Raw genomic sequence first — 20,211 nt, forward strand, 5'->3', positions numbered from 1 at the left:
TTTGCGCCATCGCTTTTGCCGCTCCACTGCATAGAGATGACATCACCGCTAACACACACATACAGATGGATGCATGTAGGGAACAGGGAAATTAACACAGTCTCCATATGGACAAGTGGGCAGGTTCGAGGCTCTCGTCTGTCAAACAGTGTGAGTTGTTTACTGCTTGTCGAGTTGATTAGTACTCAGGCATGTGGCCTCTAATATGTCCTCATATCCTGTAGGTGATCTGTTGCCATTTTAAGCATCTAATAACACTTTTCCTCCCTGTGCTTTTGTTTCTTTTCTTTTCAGCTGTGATTGGGTGGAGATCTTGGAGCCACGCTCCGGTGAGCGCATGTATGTGAATTTAACCACTGGCGAATGCGGCTGGGATCCTCCACCGGGTGTTTCTGTCCGCCAGGCAGACGGCAACCAGTGGTGGGAGTTGTTTGACCCCCACAGTGGCCGCTTCTACTACTATAACTCCGCAGGACGCCGCACAGTCTGGCATCGACCCCAGGGAGCCGATATAGTGCCCCTCTCCCAGCTGCAGGCCATGAAACGATGCAGCGAGGCCAGGCAGGCTGGAGGGGGTGTGGATAGGCACCACCATGGGACCTCAGGGAGTGTCAGCAGCGTAGGGAGCCAGGGGCATTGCACCCCTCTACCTGAGCGGGACAGGGACAGCCCTCTCCCTCGAGCCTTGGAGTCCAACGACGAAACTGCCAACCCTGAGCTGGACCTGGCAGCAGACAGCAGATCTCAGGGAGATGGTAGCAGCACCGAACACAGCACAGATGGTGGTAAAGACCCACAGAGGTAAGCCTGACTAAACCTTAAGTAGCCTTCTACAGCATGTCTGGAAAGAGAATTGTGCTTAATCATTAGCGGCTCTTATTACCTAGAGAAAAGTGGTGCAATGTGATAGCCATCAGTGCATGTGCCATACCGAATTGTAAAGGCTTTTAAACGGTTATGCTATGAGAACTTGCAGGATTATTTTGACTGTTGACCACTTGGACTGGACTCAAACTGCTTTCTTGTTTTCATTCTCACTTATCTGAACATTCCATATGTCCCATGTTTCCATAGTATTGCCTGTGAACCATGCTCAGCCATTTCAGCAAATCGCTACCAAATGGGGAAAACGGTCAGTTATATTACCGAGCATGACATTTCCCCTCACGCTAGGGTTACTGGTGCAGAACGGGCCCTAACAGTAAGTCATTCAGAGACCCCGTCATGTGCTTCGCTTTGTGGCCTCATCCAAACCACCGTCTCTTCCCTCCAAGCTGGATTCCACACATGCCACTTCTGTTTCCCCTGGCACATGGCCACTGAGGCCATCTTAGTGTCCTTCTGTGCGCTCACCGCCACCCTGCTCCTCTCTGCCCCAGCCCTCATTTCATTTTCCTAAAACAAATTTCAGCCCCTGGTTATCATAGACTGTAACGCCTCTTACGTGCATGCATGAGAGGCATGTGAGGGAGTGTTGTCTGTGGTTAATAACAAGCAGAGCCACTATATTCGAACTGCGTGTAAACAAGGTTGACCCTGCCGGGTTTCTGAGGCTGTGCCGTGGCAGCTGTTGCTCTAGGCTCTGCTTCTGCCACACTTTTGCCTTCAGGAGTTTGCTCCTTTGACCCTTGAAGAGTAATTAAAGCTGGTGGGGAAACTAATTAGTTAAGCGTTGCTGCTGAATGGCAGTGCTGGCGGCCCCGTTGTTTTTTGTGTGTGGGCAGTGTTAAAACTCCCCACAGGGTCCCACTCTGCCCCAGTGACTCAACCTTTCCCAGAACCCTTTCTGTCGTTCTTAAAACACTGGCCAGCTGTGTTAAGCAGAGTTAGGATCAGGAGTCTTTAGCTCACTGGGGATTGATACCCTACTTAGCCATATGGCCCATCACATGCTCACCAGCCTCTGTCTCTTAGCAGGTAATGAGAAACCACGACAAAAGACACAAAGAGGGTAGAATGTGACAACTCAAAATGCATAAAAACAAACTCGGAGAGATGCTTGTCTTCAATTAGCGGTGCACTTTATTAATAATGACAGGAAAAAATGTGTGAGAAGAAGAGTTGGGGGAGTCACAGTGGTTTGAGTTGGGTTGGAGTCATGTCATGAAATTTTATACTGGATTTCAAGTATTTTCAAAACAAGATAATTGAGATAAAGTGATTATTGTGCCACATTTATTTTCACAATGTGGCTTCTGTCCACAATCACAGATCTCCTCTGCTGGTCTCTTAACTTTTTTCCATTTATTTTCATATGAATTTTCTTTCAAGTTTAAGGAAATAAGCTCTTAAAAGTAATGTTTTAAGCTCATTAAATGTATGAACCTCTGAAAGGGATTGGTAATTGTTTTAAATGTTGGCGCACATATTGAGCAAATCTGAATATTGTTTTTCACCATAAACGAGCGACCCAAAGTTTGAGCTTAGCTAGTTTATCTAACACCCATCTTTTTTTTTTCTCCCTTTCTTGCCATTCTCCTTCCTGTCATAACTTGTCACTTTCCTAGACGGTGCGTTCATTGTGTTAGGTCTGTTTTTGCATCATAGTTTTCTTCTTTTTCAGAGGGTTTTCATTCACTTCTGACCTTTGAAAACAATGCTATACATTGCGGAGATGGGTCAGTTCCAGTTTTTCCACTGCTGGTGGGCTTTTGTTTTAAGCTATTAATAAATCTGTTCAAAATAGTTTCCAAAGTTTTCAAACAACACACCCTGTACTATAATATTATTCCAGCCTGACAGATGCAGTTTCCTCTTACTGTGTAGCTCATATCTGTATTTGTCTTAGTTTGTGATTATAGGAAGTGAAAGCACATGAACTAACTACCTGCGTGCCCAATTTGTTACTCATTGGCCGAGTCTTATCACATGTCCTGGGACTTTTTTTAAAAGCGTTTTAGTCTAGAGCTCATCGGGGAAGTACCGAGCTCTTCAGAGATAAACATGCCAACTACTTTCAGTTATGGCCAGGAAGGCGTGACTAACTGATCTCTTTTCATGATGCAGCAGAGAAAGGTGTCATATATACCAGATGGCTTAAAACATCTGTCTTGAATTTCACTTAGCTGTTTAATGCATGTGCAGATCTGTGCTGTCATTAACCAGGTAACATGTGTGGGAGATTTGACTCTAGAAAGTGTGTGTGACCTGAGTGTATGTGTGTGGGCTCCCTCCATGGAGGAGACCTGCTGAGGCTGAGAAGATGTTATAAGTCTGCCGAGGACACGTGACAGCCAGACAACCCAGAAATGAACCGAGGTGGTTCACATCAGGGTCGCAGCACTCTTTTGCCTCTCGTGCCACCCTGGGGTGTATAATAGACCACTAATAGGAACAAAGGGTTTCACTTGAAACCCCGCTATCCCCTCAGAGTCAACTGAACGCTTTCTCTGAGCTGGAAGTGTAGGTATGCTGACTAGAGAAGAACGCCCAATAACTTGAATGTGCCCTCTCATTTAGCCCTGTAATGATATAGCGGTGCACCAGCAATTCAGTCAAAGCATGTCACGTTGACATTAGACACTTAAAAGTCTCCTTTCCTTGCTTTGGATTTGTGAAGATGCAGAAAAATGCCATTTTCTATCTGAGTAGCAGAGTGTACGCAGTTATGTTCAAGCTTATACCAAAGCTTCTACACATCAAAGAGGAGTCGGCACAGCTGCTTTTACGAGTGTGCACTGACTTTACTTAAAGGGATGTTGGGTTTCTTGTAGTCTGATTTATTTTCAGGAAGCCAGGGGACCAACTTTTAAAAATATTCCCCCTGAACTGACGAGAAGTGAAAAACAGAACTGGAAACGTTTTCTTTAAATTTCTCTTTCGCTTTGTGTTGGGAATTTGTTGAAAGGGAATTTTTCAAAATTAACCACACACTCAAAAGCAAAAGCATATAAAGGCTAAAAGCGCAACCGGCTTCCTCTCATATAGTTGTGACTCGCTGGCAGTGAATCATGTGGGAGAAATCACCAGTGGGTTTATTTAGGAAATGAGGAGACGTCTTATAGGGTCGATAACGTTTTTACGTTTTTTAATGAGTCACACATTGTGTGCCTGTTGACTGCCAGAGCAGAAGCTCCTTATGCTTTTCATCTCCTGCCACTGTGAGGATGTAGCCACAACATACATACTGGACAGACTTGTTTCATCTCTACACTCGTGGTGTGGTAAGCTCTTTTTTTTTTAAAGATTTTTACAGATGGTGTTGTAAGTCTGCCTGTAACAATAAAGGTTTTCTCTCTTTTTTTCCACATCTACATAAAAGTAATACTGGGGGGAAAAAGGTTGAACTTGTAATCCTGTACTTTGGTCTGGTTAGCATTGACAGTGTGCTTGTTTAGTTTTATTCTACGCTCGTTCTCTTACGGTTTCCTTCTGTGTTTTCCATACGTTTATGGCTGTCTTGAACTAAATCACAGAGCTAGTCTTGTGTGTCTCGCTGACACAGTTTATCCAAAAGTCTCTCTTGCTCTGTTTGAGATATCATTGAAGCCTTCCTTTTAATGATAACTTTCCTCTCGGGTTCTGTGATGTGTATATTTTGACTGTTTTCATAAAGAACTCAAGGCAGCACATGTGAGCTGCTTCAGGCATAATTCTGACTATCTCAGATTCTCAGATGACTTGAAATATCAAAGATGGGTTGTTGGGTTTTTTTGCTTAAAGAGTTTCCACTATAGTACTTTATTTTATCACTCTGATCTTTTACTGTTAGAGACTGACTATGAAAGGGTCTGTGTGTGTGTTTAGATGTGTGAACAGGCAGCTGTTTTAATAATGTCATACACGCTGTGCTATAATTTGACTCCTCCTCAGAAAAGGAGTCGCAGATATACTTTCAAATTCCTGGGGCGAGTCTCTCTGGAATTTACTTGGGTTTGGCCTTACACTTTCCCCTCAGAACGAATCTAGTGGCTGTCCTTTGACCTATCCCGGCACTCCCCATTAGTTCAGGCTTCGAGAGCCACAGACAGACACAGCTGGTAGGCGTCTTGGTTCATAGTAGGGACGTGCGTCACTTCAGCTGCTTCAGGACAACTGGGCTCTCTCAAGGTATCTTGTAGGAAGTGAAATGCTAAAAGCTTTGCTCTTCATGTCTGTTAATTTAATTATTTTTTTATATGATGGGCTATTCACAAGCGGGACGTAGAATGAGCTTTGAACCCTGACGTAGTGGATACAGCATTGTCCTCTGCGAATCTTTGTCTTTTTAGTTTCCTTCCTCAACGCAAATCGCAGTGATCCCATTGGTCTGTGCACCGAGGTGTTTGTGTAGCAGAAGCTTGGCCTGTGCGACCTCATTTCCTCTTCCTGTCCAGCCAATGTTAATAATAACCCATGTTTTTCAGACCCCCACTATTCTCAGGAGGAATATATAAGAACTTCCAAATCCATATCCGGCAAAATGACTCAGCTGATGGCTTTTCCAACAACTGTTAGTCTATGTTTAAAAGAAAAGAGAAATGGATCTCCTGACAGCCGTGTTCCCGTAGCAGCACAGAAGATCACAGGGACAAATGTCAGTATTCAGAAACATGACAGGGGTGTCTTGGACTGTGTATATGGGGGAGGCAAAAGAGCTGCTTACACTAATTCAAATTTGCTGATTGTTTCCCAGGAATCCAGTCAGATTACGCAGTTGTTTTCACAAAGGCAGAAGGCCTTGTGTTATTTTACATATCTCTGTCTTCTTGTAAGTCTCACATGCTAACTGATGGAAAGGCTTTCAAATGCATTCAGTATGCTATTCATGTGTTAACATGTGTCGCATGCAGCTAATCTTTTGTGCCCAAGACATAGCTGAAATGGAAATTCCCTGTTTCCAAACACTGGTAGATTCTAATAAACCTGGAGAGCTCTTACACTCCCAATGATGATTATAATGTCTTTCTAACAATTGTGATAAATTGCTGTGCATAATCCCCTCCTGCAGCTAATGTTCAGTAAACACCTGACCAGCAGGCTACCAGCAGGCAACACACCCTTTCTAAACAACTTTGACTGTTGTTCAAATGAGGTCCAGGCCTGTTTAGTGTTACGTAAGAGCCCAACTGACTCTAGAGGTGGAAGATGGGTCGTTGTCTTCCCCTTTCTTGATCTCGATGGCTGTTGTTGACAGAGGCGTTTCCCTGACGATGGCACAGCCATGCATTGTGTGAGGCTCCCCCACAATGCCACAAAGGCCCCTAAATGAGCCCTGAGGAATTCTAGCCTTCCCGCTCATTCCCTTGCTGCACTCTCCCACGACTAATCCCCACCCCTTCTCATTTACACATGCTAACACTATTCTCTCTTGTCCCTGTAGGTCTGTTCAACCCTCAGCCATCACCAACAAATGTCTTCCCACTTAAGCCAGTTGTTGCTGTTGTAGTTTCTCACAATTTTACTGTGTTTGTCTTTCATTTGGTTCAGATGTCATATTCATACTTTAGCTCACTAGAGCTATTTTGATATGCAAATGCTGGAGTTGTGTAATGAGATTAAGGGTTTTAAACAGAGATGGAAAGCACTGTACAGCTTTTCTATTGGAGTTTGAGCCTCCGCACGAACTTGATGGTTGTCGAACCCTGTTGGGATCTAACATAATGCGCCAGGGCAGCACGAGTTGAACGTACTACACCTTTTCTGAGCCTGGGTGGAACAATAGCAGGCAAATAAAAAAGAAAGAAGAGATTAGCCAAGAGAACTGATAGGTTTCGCTTTTATTTTTGTTGTTATTATTTTTATCTTGACAGTTGTTCACTTCTACAAACTGCCAAATTTGTGACTTAGCAAGATTTTCCTAACAGGTTTTGTAGTTGTTTTAATCCACAAGAGAAAGGATGCTGCTGAATTAATCAGAGGCTGGTGTGTTTTATTGAATGTGTGGACACAGGAGTAGAGAAGGGTAATATTTTATTTGACATAAAGTTGGCTTTTGACCATGAAGATTAAGAAAAGTGTACAGGGCTGCTTAGGTCTAAAGATTATTTGGTTTCCATCTATAAAGTCAGACATATTAGAAAGTCTTTAAGCCCTCTTCCGGCCTTGGCTCAGCATGTGAACATTGCATTAGGCATTTCCTGTTTGTATTGTATATGGAGAAACCCTCTCTCTAAACCTCCCCAGGCAGGAAGTAGTGGTCACTACTATGTCAGAGTCAGTCCTCATTAAGTTTGTGACGCTCCCAGAAGGAATACAGAAGACAGATTAATGTTTTAGACTGGTGTATATATGAAGACCAGTTATGATAAAAGCTCTGTTTCATGTGTGAGAGGTGTTGCTACAGCATACCAGTGCTAAACAGTCACCTGTGTGTCACGTACTGAGGTGGCAATCATTTTTGTGTCACCTCCCCCAGAGTGAGAAAACACGCACTGTTTCAAAGAGCACACACAGGGGTTTCACATGTTTACAGCTGTCACCTAGTCACCACTGGGTGGTGTGGGGTGATTGCCATCCCTCAGAGCTCATCTTCACACGTGTCTGTCTGTGAGTCTTTTATTTAGCCTGTAAAGGGTCTCGATTGTTTTTGGGAAGGCAGGGGTCTTGTGGCGTTCCCACCGTCAGTGCTTGGGACGTGGGGGGCGGACACTGTTCTGGTGCTGGGGCCAGGTGGCTGAGTCCCAGCTGTTTACAGGCTCTGCACGCACGGTGAGTCTGTGGCACTGGTCAAAGATGAAAACAAGTTTATATTCAAAAGGCTGAGGTGGTGTGACTCACACTATAGAGGAGGGTGGCACAGGGTCTAAAGAGAGAGAGGACTGAGCTGTAGCTAGGAGAACTAAAGGAAGTTTGCCGTTGGCTGGAGGACCTCAGGGGAATCGTTTAAGTATTGTTCCAGAGTTGTGGGGTGGAGAGGGGGGGGTCCCTCCGCCTCTTTCTCTCCTCCCTCTGCGTCCTCTTCCTGCCGTTACAGCCAGACTTTCTTCTGAGTCCCAGTACACTTGGAAAAGGGAAGCCATTGAACATTGGTTTTGTCTCTCCACTGATCTGCGTTTGTGTTGGATTTACCGGGACATAAGGCGATTAGCTTTGATGTAATCAATTACCCCGCTGAATCTTAAGTAGTGGTTAAAGGAAAGGAGGGTAAGTGTTCTTTGCCTACCTTTAAAGTTATTTACCTCTTTGAACATTGATTAAGCAAGGAGATACTCTGAGCTTGTTTGTTTATTGTTGCTACACATGACTTCCTCGGACCAGGCACCGTCTATGTCCAAGCATGCATGTATGTGCAACAGTGCCGGCTTTAGACGCTCACTGGTTTAAGAGGGCAAGTTTCTGATCAACTGTGGAATGAAAAGTCCTGATTACTGTGGAAGATTATGAGGCAACAGCAGAGTGGAGGGCAGCAGACCAGAACTGTGTGACCAGATTGATGGCAGATTGTTTTACATTGCTGGGATTAGCAGTGGGTCATTGGTTTATAAGTTAGCCTGGCCTCTCAGCCAAGTTCAACTTCAAGTAAGTTGCACTTTGAACCCAAGTCAAGATATCATCTGCCCACTGCTGCAATCCTGACTTTTCTCAGATCAACCTCTTTTCCCATGGTCACAGTTGCTTTTCTGGTGTTTCAAATGTGTTTCAAGACTTAAAAATATCAAATATTACACATAACTGAACTTACTATGTTCTCCAGACATCTGAGACAAGCGTGAGGAGGAATGGATGGGTTTCAGTGAAATATGTTCAGAGAGTCATTATTTTTAGCCTCTTTTGCTACAACATACACTAAAGTTATCGTCCCATGCTTTGGCATGGCTATTATGACTGCCAGACTAAAAATGGAGTTAAGTATTTGGAGGTCAGTGAAATGTTTGGAGAAGAATGTGTGGATTGCTGCAGATTTTTTTCCCAGCCCTGTCAGCAGTGAATATTTCAGAGTAGAGGAAACCTAGCCAGTGGCTGTATGCCTGTGTATGACTGCATACATATGATTACATGATTTTTTTTTTTATGTTACTGCCTCTTGATGTTTGGGTTTTTATTTAGACTTGATTATTTGACTGATCTCATTGTGTGCATGTTTTCCCTTTTTCAGGGATGCTTCTCAAAGATGGCAGCCAGCACCTGGTTCTAAGGCAGCCATGTTGGTGAAGGTGAACAGCATGAGCCGCACCCAGCCCAACGCAGCAATCCAGCAAAACCTCCAGCAAAATAAAGCCAATACCTTCACTCTCCACACCTCCTGCAACAAGGCCCAAGGGGGACAGTTGAGCTCTGCACAAGGATATAAAACAGCCCCTTCCGGCAAAATGACAGGTGACACACGTCAGGCCCATCACCTGAGAAAAGCCAGCAACGGCAGCTTTTGTTTGGTGACATCAGACAGTAGCCATCCCAGTCCACTCCTTCACAGGTCACAGACGAGCACACCACGCCCCGTCTCTCCCCATTACGGCTGCACTGCTCCAATCTATGATGAGCCAGTTTCAGACTGCCCTATATATGATGAACCCCCCACAGACATGGAGGTGGAGGGGGCACACTTGTACAATGGACAACTTCTGTCTCGTTTGACACCTACCCATAGTCTCCAGAAACCCAGACTCCTCCAGCAACCTGCTTCATCTCATCCAGGGTCCAGACACAGGAGAAATCCTTCTGCTTCCGACTACAGCCCAGCTGGCCTGGAGTGTATCAAGCACATGGTCAACGTGGACCCCAAACAGGGGCTTCTATCCAGCTCTCCTGTGCCCACGCGTTCCCCTTCACCTACCTCCAGGCAAGACCCTGTATTGACGCAGCCTCAACCGCATCCACATCCCCACACTCACTCTTTACAGCAGGGTCGAGGTCAGTTAAGGGACAGGGAACCAGGAACGCCAGGCCCAAGTTCACTGGACAAGAAACAAAGCTGGCGGGTCCTGGAGGCCACTGTGCAGCGTGCCATGGAGGCTCGGCACAGCAGGCAGAGCAGCCAGGCCTCTCAGGACTTCCCCTCCTCGACCCCGCAGGCCACAGCAAACTATCAAGACTCTGGTTACTCCACTGGCCCCTCCCCGAGTCTCAGGCGAAAGAGCAGGAGGAGGGTGGGAGCCGGTGGTGGTGCAGGAGGTAGGCCAGGGTCAGTAGGCAGCAGTGGGGAGCTGTGCGCCCTCAATGAGAGGTTGATGGCCGAAATGAGGGAGGTGGTAAGTCGCTCCAACACAATGAGAGAGGTGAGAGCAGGGCTGGATCCAGAGATGGGGGAGAGGGTTGTTGTAGCTCGGACACGCTCCCCCGCAGACTCACTTAGGTGGTACGGAGGAGGAGGGGGACGGGGGTCGGCGGGAAGGTGCGCATCTCGAGAGGACCTCACTGGGGCGCCCCGGACAATGAAAGGGGCAAGTACCTGTGGCAACCCAGCCCTGACTCCTCTGGAAATGCCAGGGAGGCAGAAAAGAACTTATGAAAAGGTGGATACCTTGGAGTTGAGTGTCAATAGCCAGGCCAGCCTGTCGTCACCAGAGACCCCAGGACCACCCTCCCAGGTAACCCCCTTATGTTTCTGTGTGTATTTGTGGGTCTGTGGGTGGGTTGGTGAATGAGTGAGGCAAACAGCAAAAAGTTTATTTTGTTACAAACAACTTCTTACGATTGTAAGATAAGGGCTCTTATCCAGTGTTTTGATACTTTCCTGTTTGATTAAGAGATCAACTGTTTTTGTGTGGTCTGTTTTCCTCAGCAGGTGTGCTTGGATTCAGCTTTGTTTGCTCTGTTTGAGCTCAGGTTACTGATATTTCTCCAGAATCATTATCTTAGGAGGAAAAATAAATCAGTTTCACTGTCAAATGAGCGTAAGACATGTCAGAATAAAGTATATGGGAATATTTAGCTGCTGCTTTTATATCATCAAGTTTGTATGTTCTGTGAGAGCTGTGAGTGACAGACAATTTTTGCAGTAATATTCTTCTTTACTATTAGGTCCAGTTATAATTTTTAAACATAATTTGGTATTTTTTATGATGAGGTCTTACGGCTTATTAAAAGGTATCCATAAAAAATTGCTGTGAAAATGGAAAAACAAATCTCTGACCTCTATTTGCACTAAAGTAAGTAGCAGCATTTGGAGCCAGTTCCAAGGTCTGCTTCTTCTAATCTTCATATTTTACAACAGACACACACCTCATGCATCCGTAAATGTTAAAATCTCTATATAAAGCCGTTTAAGTCCGCCTCTGCAAACCACAGTGATTAATGTTTGATGCAGCGGTTGCCTCTGGGATGAAAACAATAGGCCTAATCCGTTTCTTTGAGAAGAAATTAGAGGATTTTGTGAGTAATGCCTCTTACATTCCAGTCTTGAGTGCCTAAATGTCCCCAGGACATTTGACAGTGAGCAGGCTGAGCACCACTGACAATAATGGCCACAATCCCAGCAATAGCTGTCATCCTCTTACCACCGTCCATCTGCCCTGCCCTGCAGGTACTGTATACTCACATGCCAGCTCTGTACTTGGGCATCTGGGGCCCATGCCAGGCCAGAAAGATTCAGGACATGGCTTCCCTTGGTCAGGAAGGAGAGCCACTGTGGCCCATATGGCCCATGTTTGGCAAGGAGTTAAGAGGCGGACTGGTACCACGGCTTATTGGTACCACTGTAGCTATAGCCTGCTTGACAACAGCCAAGGAGCACTGAGCAGGCCCCCTAAGTCTGTCCTGGAATGTTCTTCAGACCTGCTGTTATGTCACTCATAGATTATAGCTGGTTATGTGTGATTACAAAAACTCTACTCTAGAAAATGTAGTGCTACAGTTCTTTTCTTACTGAAAAAGGTCTGCGACTCAGCCTTTTCAAAGAATGCACTGGAACAATTTTTACAGAAACAAATCCTTTTCTGTTCCCACTGTACCTTGTACTGATCCATCTGTTAACTAAACAGTTTAATTTACTAAAGTTTTTAATAATAATTTTTACATAGTAAAATTTATTCTCTACTTCATCAAGCATTCAATTTGTTGCATTTCATCTAGTACTATTTTAAAGCTGTAGTGGATTCCTTTTAAAGCCAAATCACAGACCTGCTTCATTTGACTGAGAAACAAAAATCTGAAACCCAGCTTGTCTGGCACTCATCACTTCCATAGTACCGCAGGGTCTCGTTAAAGACATGTCAATGCTTTTTAGGTCCCATTAGTACATCTGAGCTTTGATTTTGGCTCAGGGTTTGTGTTGTTCTTGGCTGTTTGGGGGATGTATGTGGGTTACTGGATTCCTGTATTAAGAGAGCCAAGGTGCTCCTTTCACATTTACATGGCCACGAACTCAACCTCAGGGATCACAGGGAAGTCTTGTGCAGAGCATAGATGTAACTCAGTTAGTGTTAAAAAAAGATTGTTTTTTTGTTTGTTTTTTGGTGCCACTACGTGCTCACCTACTGTTCAGGACAGGGTTCATAAGGATTTGTGGAGATTTCTTCTTTGCTGGCATTAGGGAATAAATGTGCCAGTCCTGCAACAGTCCCCCCTCGAGTCCCAGCACTGCAGAGCCGAGCATAGTAGGCAGAAAGCAGCCTGCCTCTCAAAGGCTGCAGCTGCATGCACACAGTTTGCATATTTGCTGCACTCTTGCCTCACATCCTCTCTCCTTTACTTCCTCTGTCCCATGTCCACCTCGTGTCCTCCCTGCAGGCCAGCACCCTAGAGCTGCAGGCTCAGTTGGAGAGCAGAAAGAAAGGCATGGTGGATGGACGGACTGCTTCCCTGGGCCCCCACCGCCCCACCAACCACGACAACGCAGAAGGAGGTGATGGTGCGGGTGGAAGAGTAGGAGGGTCTGCCTACCAACTCTCCTACGCCACCCTACGGCAGCCCCCACCTCCTGACATTGGCATGGAGGACTGGGCCAGCAAGCATCTCAACATGCACACACAAGGACTCTTCCGGCGCCGGGTCTCCATCGCCAACATGCTGTCTTGGAACCGCGGGTCCATCAAAAAGCCCATGCTCATCACCAGCAATCGCGCTGTCAGGAAGGAGGCCTGCGAGATGTTCAAGCTGGTCCAAGCTTACATGGGAGACAGGCCCTCACGTCTCGACCGCCGTCACTGCGCCCTGCTTATCATTACCAAGTGCTGGGACATGCCGGGGCTGCGGGACGAACTGTACGTGCAGTTGGTGAGGCAAACCACAGGCAACGCCAGCCCCAGAAGTTTGGCAGCAGGCTGGGAGCTGATGGCCGTCAGCTTGGCCTTCTTTGCCCCCTCCCCAAAGTTCCGCTGCTACCTGGAAGGCTACATACAGAGACACACGGAGCCAACCAGCGACAAGAAATGTGAGTCTCAGACTGAGCAGCAGGGTGGGTCACCTTTCTTTCTTCTGTACCTCCCTGTGTTGTCTGATTAAAGTAGTTCCTGGTTTTTTTTAATAGTTCTCATGTGTTCCTCCTTCCCCTTCTATTTCCCCTTCGGATTATATTTCTGTTTTGTCCAAATGATCAAGTGTAGTATGATGAGGTGTGATCTTACTATTGGCTCTGTTTTTATCTAACTGATATTTATTTGACCTTTGCTATTGTGTGTTTCGTAGTGACCCAATTCATACTGGAACAACAGGAACTAAAGCTTAAGAAGAATTCAAAGTCCAGAAAGAAGCGAAAACAGAATACAGAGGAGGAAGAAGGTACATTTTTTTGTTTATGTCCCTTTCAGTCCAACATATTACTTTTTTTCCCCACTTGGTCATGGTTATCTCTTGGACAGGGTGGGGGAATAAGTTTGGGAGGGAATCTTAAAGATGTTTTTCTACTCTCTTTAAAACATGTCTGGAGTCTAAGCAGAGCAAGCCATTACAAATCAAATATATCAGTCCCTGCAGAGTGACCACTCTGAGTGGGATGGAAAATACAGGACTGCGCAGTTTGTCGGTCGAGTACATGCTGATGTACTTGCCGGCACCATGAATGGTTTCTTAGAGAGTTGAGCTGAAAAACAGTAGGATGAGAATTTCATGGGGCCCTGGACACAATTGGCTACACTGTGATTCGTATCAGCGGCCTCTCTCTCTCTCCCTCTCCCTCTCCCTGCCACTTGTTTGTCAGACGGCCTTTTAAGTGGATAGCTACTCATCAGCACGTGCCCTCATTAGACCAACCCACACTGCCAGCTCTGGTGATGATGTCACCAGAGAGGAACCCAATCTTCTCAACAACAGCGGCTACACGCTTTGTACTTCACTGACTCAGGGCTTTACGCTGGAAAACCTCCAGCTGACTAATGGGTCAAAGAGAAAGCCCACTGAACCTCGCTGAGTAACTCTAATGGCCAAAAAGAATCCCGATGACCGCCAACAAGCAGAAAAACAGTATGAAGAAAGCTGCTGTTTGTGTGGCGGATTACGGAGCTGGAACACGCACTTTGTGTTTTGACCAGATCAACAAGCAGCTGTGAGCAGCAGGTGTGGGAGTCCAACATGAGAACTAAAGCTGAGGTCTGGCCTAGTGTGGCCTTGGAAACATCTACACGTTTGGGATCAGAAGTAGGGCTGTTTTCAGCCAGCACTTCGAGGAGCATTTTGCAAATAATGACCAAGACGAGACATAAGCCTTCTCCTTATTTTAATGACTCTGTTTTTGTTGTTGTTAAGTTTCCCTTCAGTCTATGTGTAGACAGGTGTCATGCCGTTCTCAGCCTGGTACGGTACACTCAAGCTCTTAATGAGCTCATATTTCTCCCGGGCTTTGGTTGCCTGGGTGTTGTGTTTTTCATGCCAGCAAGTCTGATGTAAATATAGACCACCGCTAGTGTTTAAACCCCTTCTTCTCACTGCAGTGCAGGGGCTCTACACTCTGCTTTTCTTCCTGTAAATGTTGGGAACCCTGATGTTGGGAACTGTTTGGGGTGGGGGGAAAGCCAATCTTTGCCAAGATCAAGGGCAAATTATTGGTATGATCTCTCTAATTAGACATAATTATAGTCAGACGTGGTCAGATTAGCAGAACTTGCAAACTTGCATAGGAGTCACCTGTTTGCTATAAATCTGTAGACTCTTGGGATTTTTGGGAACGCGCTGGAAAGTGTTACTTTTTAAATTATTGTCAGTAAATTTGTCCAGTCTGGGCCTGTTTAAGGTTCTTGATAGAGTACTAAAGTATTTATCACACTACACAAATATGTAGATATTTGTTTTTATGAGCTGAAAAGATGACTGTACAATCAGTGCTCGATTCTTTCGTGAACTCTAGGTGTAGAAAACTTCTAGGAAGATCAGGTGCTTTTTGAATCAGCTTTTTCTTTTAGGCATTTCTCATCCAGAATAGATCTGGACCCTGCTTTAGGGCAGGTAGCATACGGGAAGCCTCTGTGTTTCTTATTCACTCCAGAGGCCTTTATGTCTGTGTGTGCTGATGAATCACCTGAACGTTGGATGTGTGGGCTGGATCTTGACTCTGAGCTTTTGTTCAGCAGCAGTAAATCTTCCCTCAGCCTGACAGTTTAGCCGGGCCTGCTTTAATCCCCATATGCCAGAATCACACTGTCAACAAGTCTCTCCAATTACCAGTGCCTGCTTTGATACTCTATGTGACATCAGTGGGGAAAAACAGCTTGGGAAAGAATTTCAATCATTTATTATTTTGTGTGTTCAGTAATGCCTGACGCTTAAGGGGTTTACATATTGTTCCTTCTCCCACAGGCCTCCCTATCAGCACCTATGCCAAGTTCTGCCATCGGAAGCTGCAGAAGGTTGCAATCACTGGTGGCAAAAAGGTACGCTAGAAGAATAAAAAGAGCTATCAAGGTGTTTCAGTTCCAAATGATAAAAGTTCAGGCATATCAGTTTTAAAGGTCTGATGTGAATCATCTTAGATAGCGTCACAGAGAGAAACATAATTACAGGTATGCCTACAGTCACAGGTATAGACATAAACACAGACCCAGTCATTGTAGCACAGCTGCAGACACAACCATCATTAGTATCACGGCCCCTGATATACCCAAGTTGTAAATCCTCCCCCTGTGCTTCCTTCTCACCCTCCAGGGTCTACGTAAACCCACTTTGGAGGAGATCGACCACAGCAGACGGGCTATTGTCACTCCCTCCCTTTTCGGCAGTTCTCTGGAGGAGGTGATGGAGCGGCAGAGTGAACTCTTCCCAGACAGAAAACTGCCCTGGGTGCAGGTTCAGCTTTCCCAGTACGTTCTCGCTCTGGGCGGAGCTCAGACAGAGGGCATCTTCAGGTAAGACAGACCCAACTCAGTCAATGACATGCCTCAACTCGAGCAGCAACTGTGCAGTGTTGAAAATTAGAAGGGGATCTTATGTACCAATGTGCACACTGTGTTGTATGTATAGTGCATCTAAACGTATGTGTGTGGTCTCCTTTAGCCACGTATTTCTCAGCGCTCTCTCCTTGAGCACAGTACACAGAACAGACAGCAGAAAAAACACAGCCCTGCTTTGCTCCCAGGACAAGCACTGTTTTGATTTGATACTTCATGATATGTGTTTACATTACAGCTTAAGCCTACAAGCACGTGGGAGCTTCACAGCCGAGTGTTTGTGTAGGGTTTTCTCCAGCAAAATGCAATCCTGTAGCATCTTGACTTGTTTAGAAAACGTTTGCTTTTCACTAAACATACTTTATGCAGATCTCTCTCTGTGAAACATCTACATAGGGAAATTCCTGAGGAGGGTGTTGTTTGGTTATATTGCTTATTCTGTTTTTGTGTTGTTTCATGCAACTATAGCAAACAAAGCAAGAGTCACCAGGCCACATTTGAGGCCAATTGGGTGTGCGTGAGGAATGGGGTTTGCCACCAGGCATGAAGAATGTGCAGAGTAGAAGTAGAGGTCCCTCTTGTGGCTGCTGGTTGTAACTGTAGGGTTGCTTTTTATCCACAGGGTTCCTGGAGATATTGATGAAGTAAATGCACTGAAGCTCCAAGTAGACCAGTGGAGGATTCCAGAGAACCTCTCTGACCCCAATGTTCCTGGTGAGCACTGATTTTTAAATTTAAAGTATTTGATTGTTTTCTTCTTGAACTTTTTTCTTTATTAAAAAAAAAAATCTCTTGTCATGTCTCATTCAGCCTCTCTGATGAAGCTATGGTATCGGGAGCTGGAAGAACCCCTCATCCCCATGAACTTCTACAAGCAGTGCGTCACTAACTGCGATGACCCAGTGGCAGCCATTGCCGTGGTGCAATCTCTACCTGAGCTCAACCGGCTCGTTCTCTGCTACTTCATCCACTTCCTGCAGGTAACCAATAAGCTGACAGATTCATAATCTTGTCACGCTGGTGTAGTAAGTCAACACCATTGTGATTATATATAGACATGTTTTGTTCAAAACAAAAGATCAGTTAAAACTGAACTTTACACTAATAACAAAACTCGGGGGGAAACGTCACATAAACATTTAAGAGTGGTTACAGTTGTCTGTAAGTGAAAGCACCACTCATTCAAAAAGAGCTGCAATGCAGAAGTGAAAAAAACAAAAACAATGATGAATCAAAAACTGGAATGAACACAAAGTATTGACTGAAAAGGTGTAGGATGACTTTGGCTCAATTGAGCCTTTTTGCAGAGCACTTTGTCATGAGCAGACCTTTTTAACGTAGTCCACCAGATTAAAAAACAAGACAAAAGAATAAATTCTTGAACAGTGTTAATCATACCTAGTGTTAGATTTGTTTACCGTCCTAATAGTAAACATTTTTATTATTTACATTGAATTACACATTATTAATCAAGTTTGCTTGTCCTTAATCATACATTAAAAAAACTCTATTCCTCTTAGTTCAATGCCACACATTTACAAGTTGCTGAATCCTATCCCAGCTGTAGGGTGAGAGGTGGGGTACACCCTGAACAGGTCACCAGTCTATCACAGGGCTAATAGAAAAGACCCACTTTGGAATAACCAGTTAGCAAAACAGAGTGTTGGTAAACTCTTAAAAATCTCATTGATTTATAAAGTAATTATATAATAAAACTGTTGAGCATTTGACCTTTTTAGATGATTTAATATGACTCATGCATAAGTGACTGCAGGTTAAAGTTCAGACAGTTCACACACCTCCTGATTGCTTTTCCTCTCCTTCCTTCACTTTTATCTCCAGGTATTCGCTCAGCCATCCAATGTCGCAATTACCAAGATGGATGTGAACAACCTGGCCATGGTGATGGCTCCCAACTGCCTCCGATGCCAGTCCGATGACCCACGGATCATCTTCGAGAACACCCGCAAGGAGATGTCCTTCCTGAGAATGCTCATCGTTCACCTGGACACCAGTTTTATTGAAGGGGTGGTGTAGAGGTTGCAAAGCACAGAGAGTGCACCTCAGGGGCTGATCAGCCCTCAAACGTCTCCAGTTATACATTAGAAGCATGCAAAAATACTGTCTCTCTGTTCAGACCGCACTGGAAACTGTTGAGGTGAGATATTAAACTTCTTACAACACAAGGAGTGCGAAAACCACTTTAGCTGGGACTTTGAGCCCTTGTGCTCTCCTGCTTTCTTACTGAAAGACAAACACACCACCTTAGGATTCACTGATTTTGATACTAAAATCCACAGTGACTGCTTAAGTGGTTCACTTTAATGACTGTATTTTCTAACCGCTGCATGTGAAGAGGTTTACCTTTATTTCTTATCTAATTGGTAGTACTATAGTTACATGGGACAACTGGGCTGTGCAAAGTACAAAATTAGTTTCAGAAATTCCTTACTTGCACAAAAAAAAAACAAACATAAGGTAGCAGTGTTAACGCTCTGCCTTTTTTTTTTCTTTTTTCTCCTCTCCCCACCCCTCTGGTTGATTTCATTCAAGCGTGTGTGCGTGTGTGATTGTCAGCGTGTGAACAAAAGGCACAGCCTTCTATTATGTACAGAAAATTGAACATATGAAATGTAAAAGAGATCTTGTAATGGTGTCTTGTTAATAAGCTTGCCTGTGCTGTTTTGAGTAGTCGTACTGATAACCGGTCTCCTCGTATGTAATTTTACGAGGCATATAAAGCCGCTCCACCGCAATTATTCTGATAGACTACAGAGGCTTCATTTCAAAGCACAAACTAGAGGGATGTGCAGAAAGCTCTTGATAATGGATGGTGGCAATTTTCTAAGCAAATAAACATGGAACTACTTTGATTTTTCCAAATTCAAACGATTGCCGAAGCCAGGCGGGAGTGTTAATTCTATTTACAGCTCACGCTGTAACAACGTGGGAGGCTGGTTATTCAACTGATAATACACTCTCTATTATCTGTAAGATAAATTTCAATTGGAATCGAGTTCTCTTGTGTTTGTGGTCCGTATGTTATGCTTTTTTTTTTTTGGCTCAGGTCTTACTATAAAACGGGTGTTAGATGTGAGAACTGTACATGGCCTCTCTCTTTCTCTCTCTCACAGACTGAAAATTTGATTAACCTAACACAAGCCTCCTTCACTGAGAATGGAATATTGATTTAACTGTCAAGTGCTACGAGAATGTAAACTGAGCTTTTTTGTGCCCCTCTTTAAGGCTTTGTCGATGTAAATATTTTACATGTAAAATAGTAGTAACTTCCTGTAAGTGTATTCTAATGGTCTGGGTTATGGGTGAGCTTAACTGTTGCTGTAAAAGAGCAATAAAAAAACTTTTGTGTTGTAATTAACTGATCATTTTTCTGCTGTAACCGCTCATCTTACGAACATAGGAATGATTCAAACCACTTTCCTTGTACGTGCGTGTATGTGTGTTGGCATACTTTCTCATTGTAATAAGGAATGACTGTCCATGAATAAAGATTTGTTCAAAATTACTGTTGGATTCCCTAGTGTGTGTAATTTATTTGTATTTTGATTTTTTTTTTTTGGTTTGGGGCAGTTTGCCTTTATTCTGGTAATAATAGTTTGGAAAAAAGCATGGAAGAACACCAAGTAACAAAGTCCTCTGATACCTGTGTGCAGTGGCTTAAAACTGTACAGTTCAGCCTGTATTAAAGGGTTTCTTGAGAGGTATGATAAATCACTAATTTTCAATCCAATCCTTTACCTGACCATTTTCAGAGGAATGTTTTTGTTGTTTGTTAAGCTAGTTAATAATGTCCCATGAATCATTCACAGGTGTCATGACTCTGTAATAGGCCCCAAGCCAGATATTTTCTTGGGCCGTTATCACCATGTGGGTGGCTGTGGCTCAAGAGGTAGAGCAAAATACAAAAGCAGAGTGCATTCATTGGAGTGTGAAAGTTGCACAGAAAGCACTTAAATGTTAAAAAAAAACACAAAAAACAACAACAAAGTGAATGTGTGCACTTTGAGTCCTCAAG

At 44.4% G+C, this 20,211-nt stretch overlaps 1 protein-coding gene across 3 annotated transcripts in view; it reads left to right on the plus strand.

Annotated features, from left to right (window-relative positions):
- Window positions 1-19,701, plus strand: part of arhgap46a (Rho GTPase activating protein 46a) — a 30,133-nt gene extending 10,432 nt beyond the window's left edge. The window contains exons 2-10 of one of the 3 annotated variants that reach the window (XM_063474686.1): window positions 295-801; window positions 9,017-10,448; window positions 12,589-13,255; window positions 13,486-13,578; window positions 15,589-15,662; window positions 15,934-16,133; window positions 16,798-16,889; window positions 16,986-17,155; window positions 18,018-19,701. In XM_063474686.1, the coding sequence (XP_063330756.1) occupies window positions 295-801; window positions 9,017-10,448; window positions 12,589-13,255; window positions 13,486-13,578; window positions 15,589-15,662; window positions 15,934-16,133; window positions 16,798-16,889; window positions 16,986-17,155; window positions 18,018-18,212 (3,430 nt within the window). In that variant the 3' untranslated portion in view covers window positions 18,213-19,701. Of the gene's footprint in view, window positions 1-294; window positions 802-7,937; window positions 8,065-9,016; window positions 10,449-12,588; window positions 13,256-13,485; window positions 13,579-15,588; window positions 15,663-15,933; window positions 16,134-16,797; window positions 16,890-16,985; window positions 17,156-18,017 lie in introns of those variants that run through there. The other 2 variants (XM_063474687.1, XM_065470915.1) reach the window with 2 other exon arrangements.
- Window positions 19,702-20,211: the final 510 nt, after the last annotated feature.

Source organism: Pelmatolapia mariae, linkage group LG5 (assembly GCF_036321145.2).
Source record: "Pelmatolapia mariae isolate MD_Pm_ZW linkage group LG5, Pm_UMD_F_2, whole genome shotgun sequence".
Lineage (NCBI taxonomy): Eukaryota > Metazoa > Chordata > Actinopteri > Cichliformes > Cichlidae > Pelmatolapia > Pelmatolapia mariae.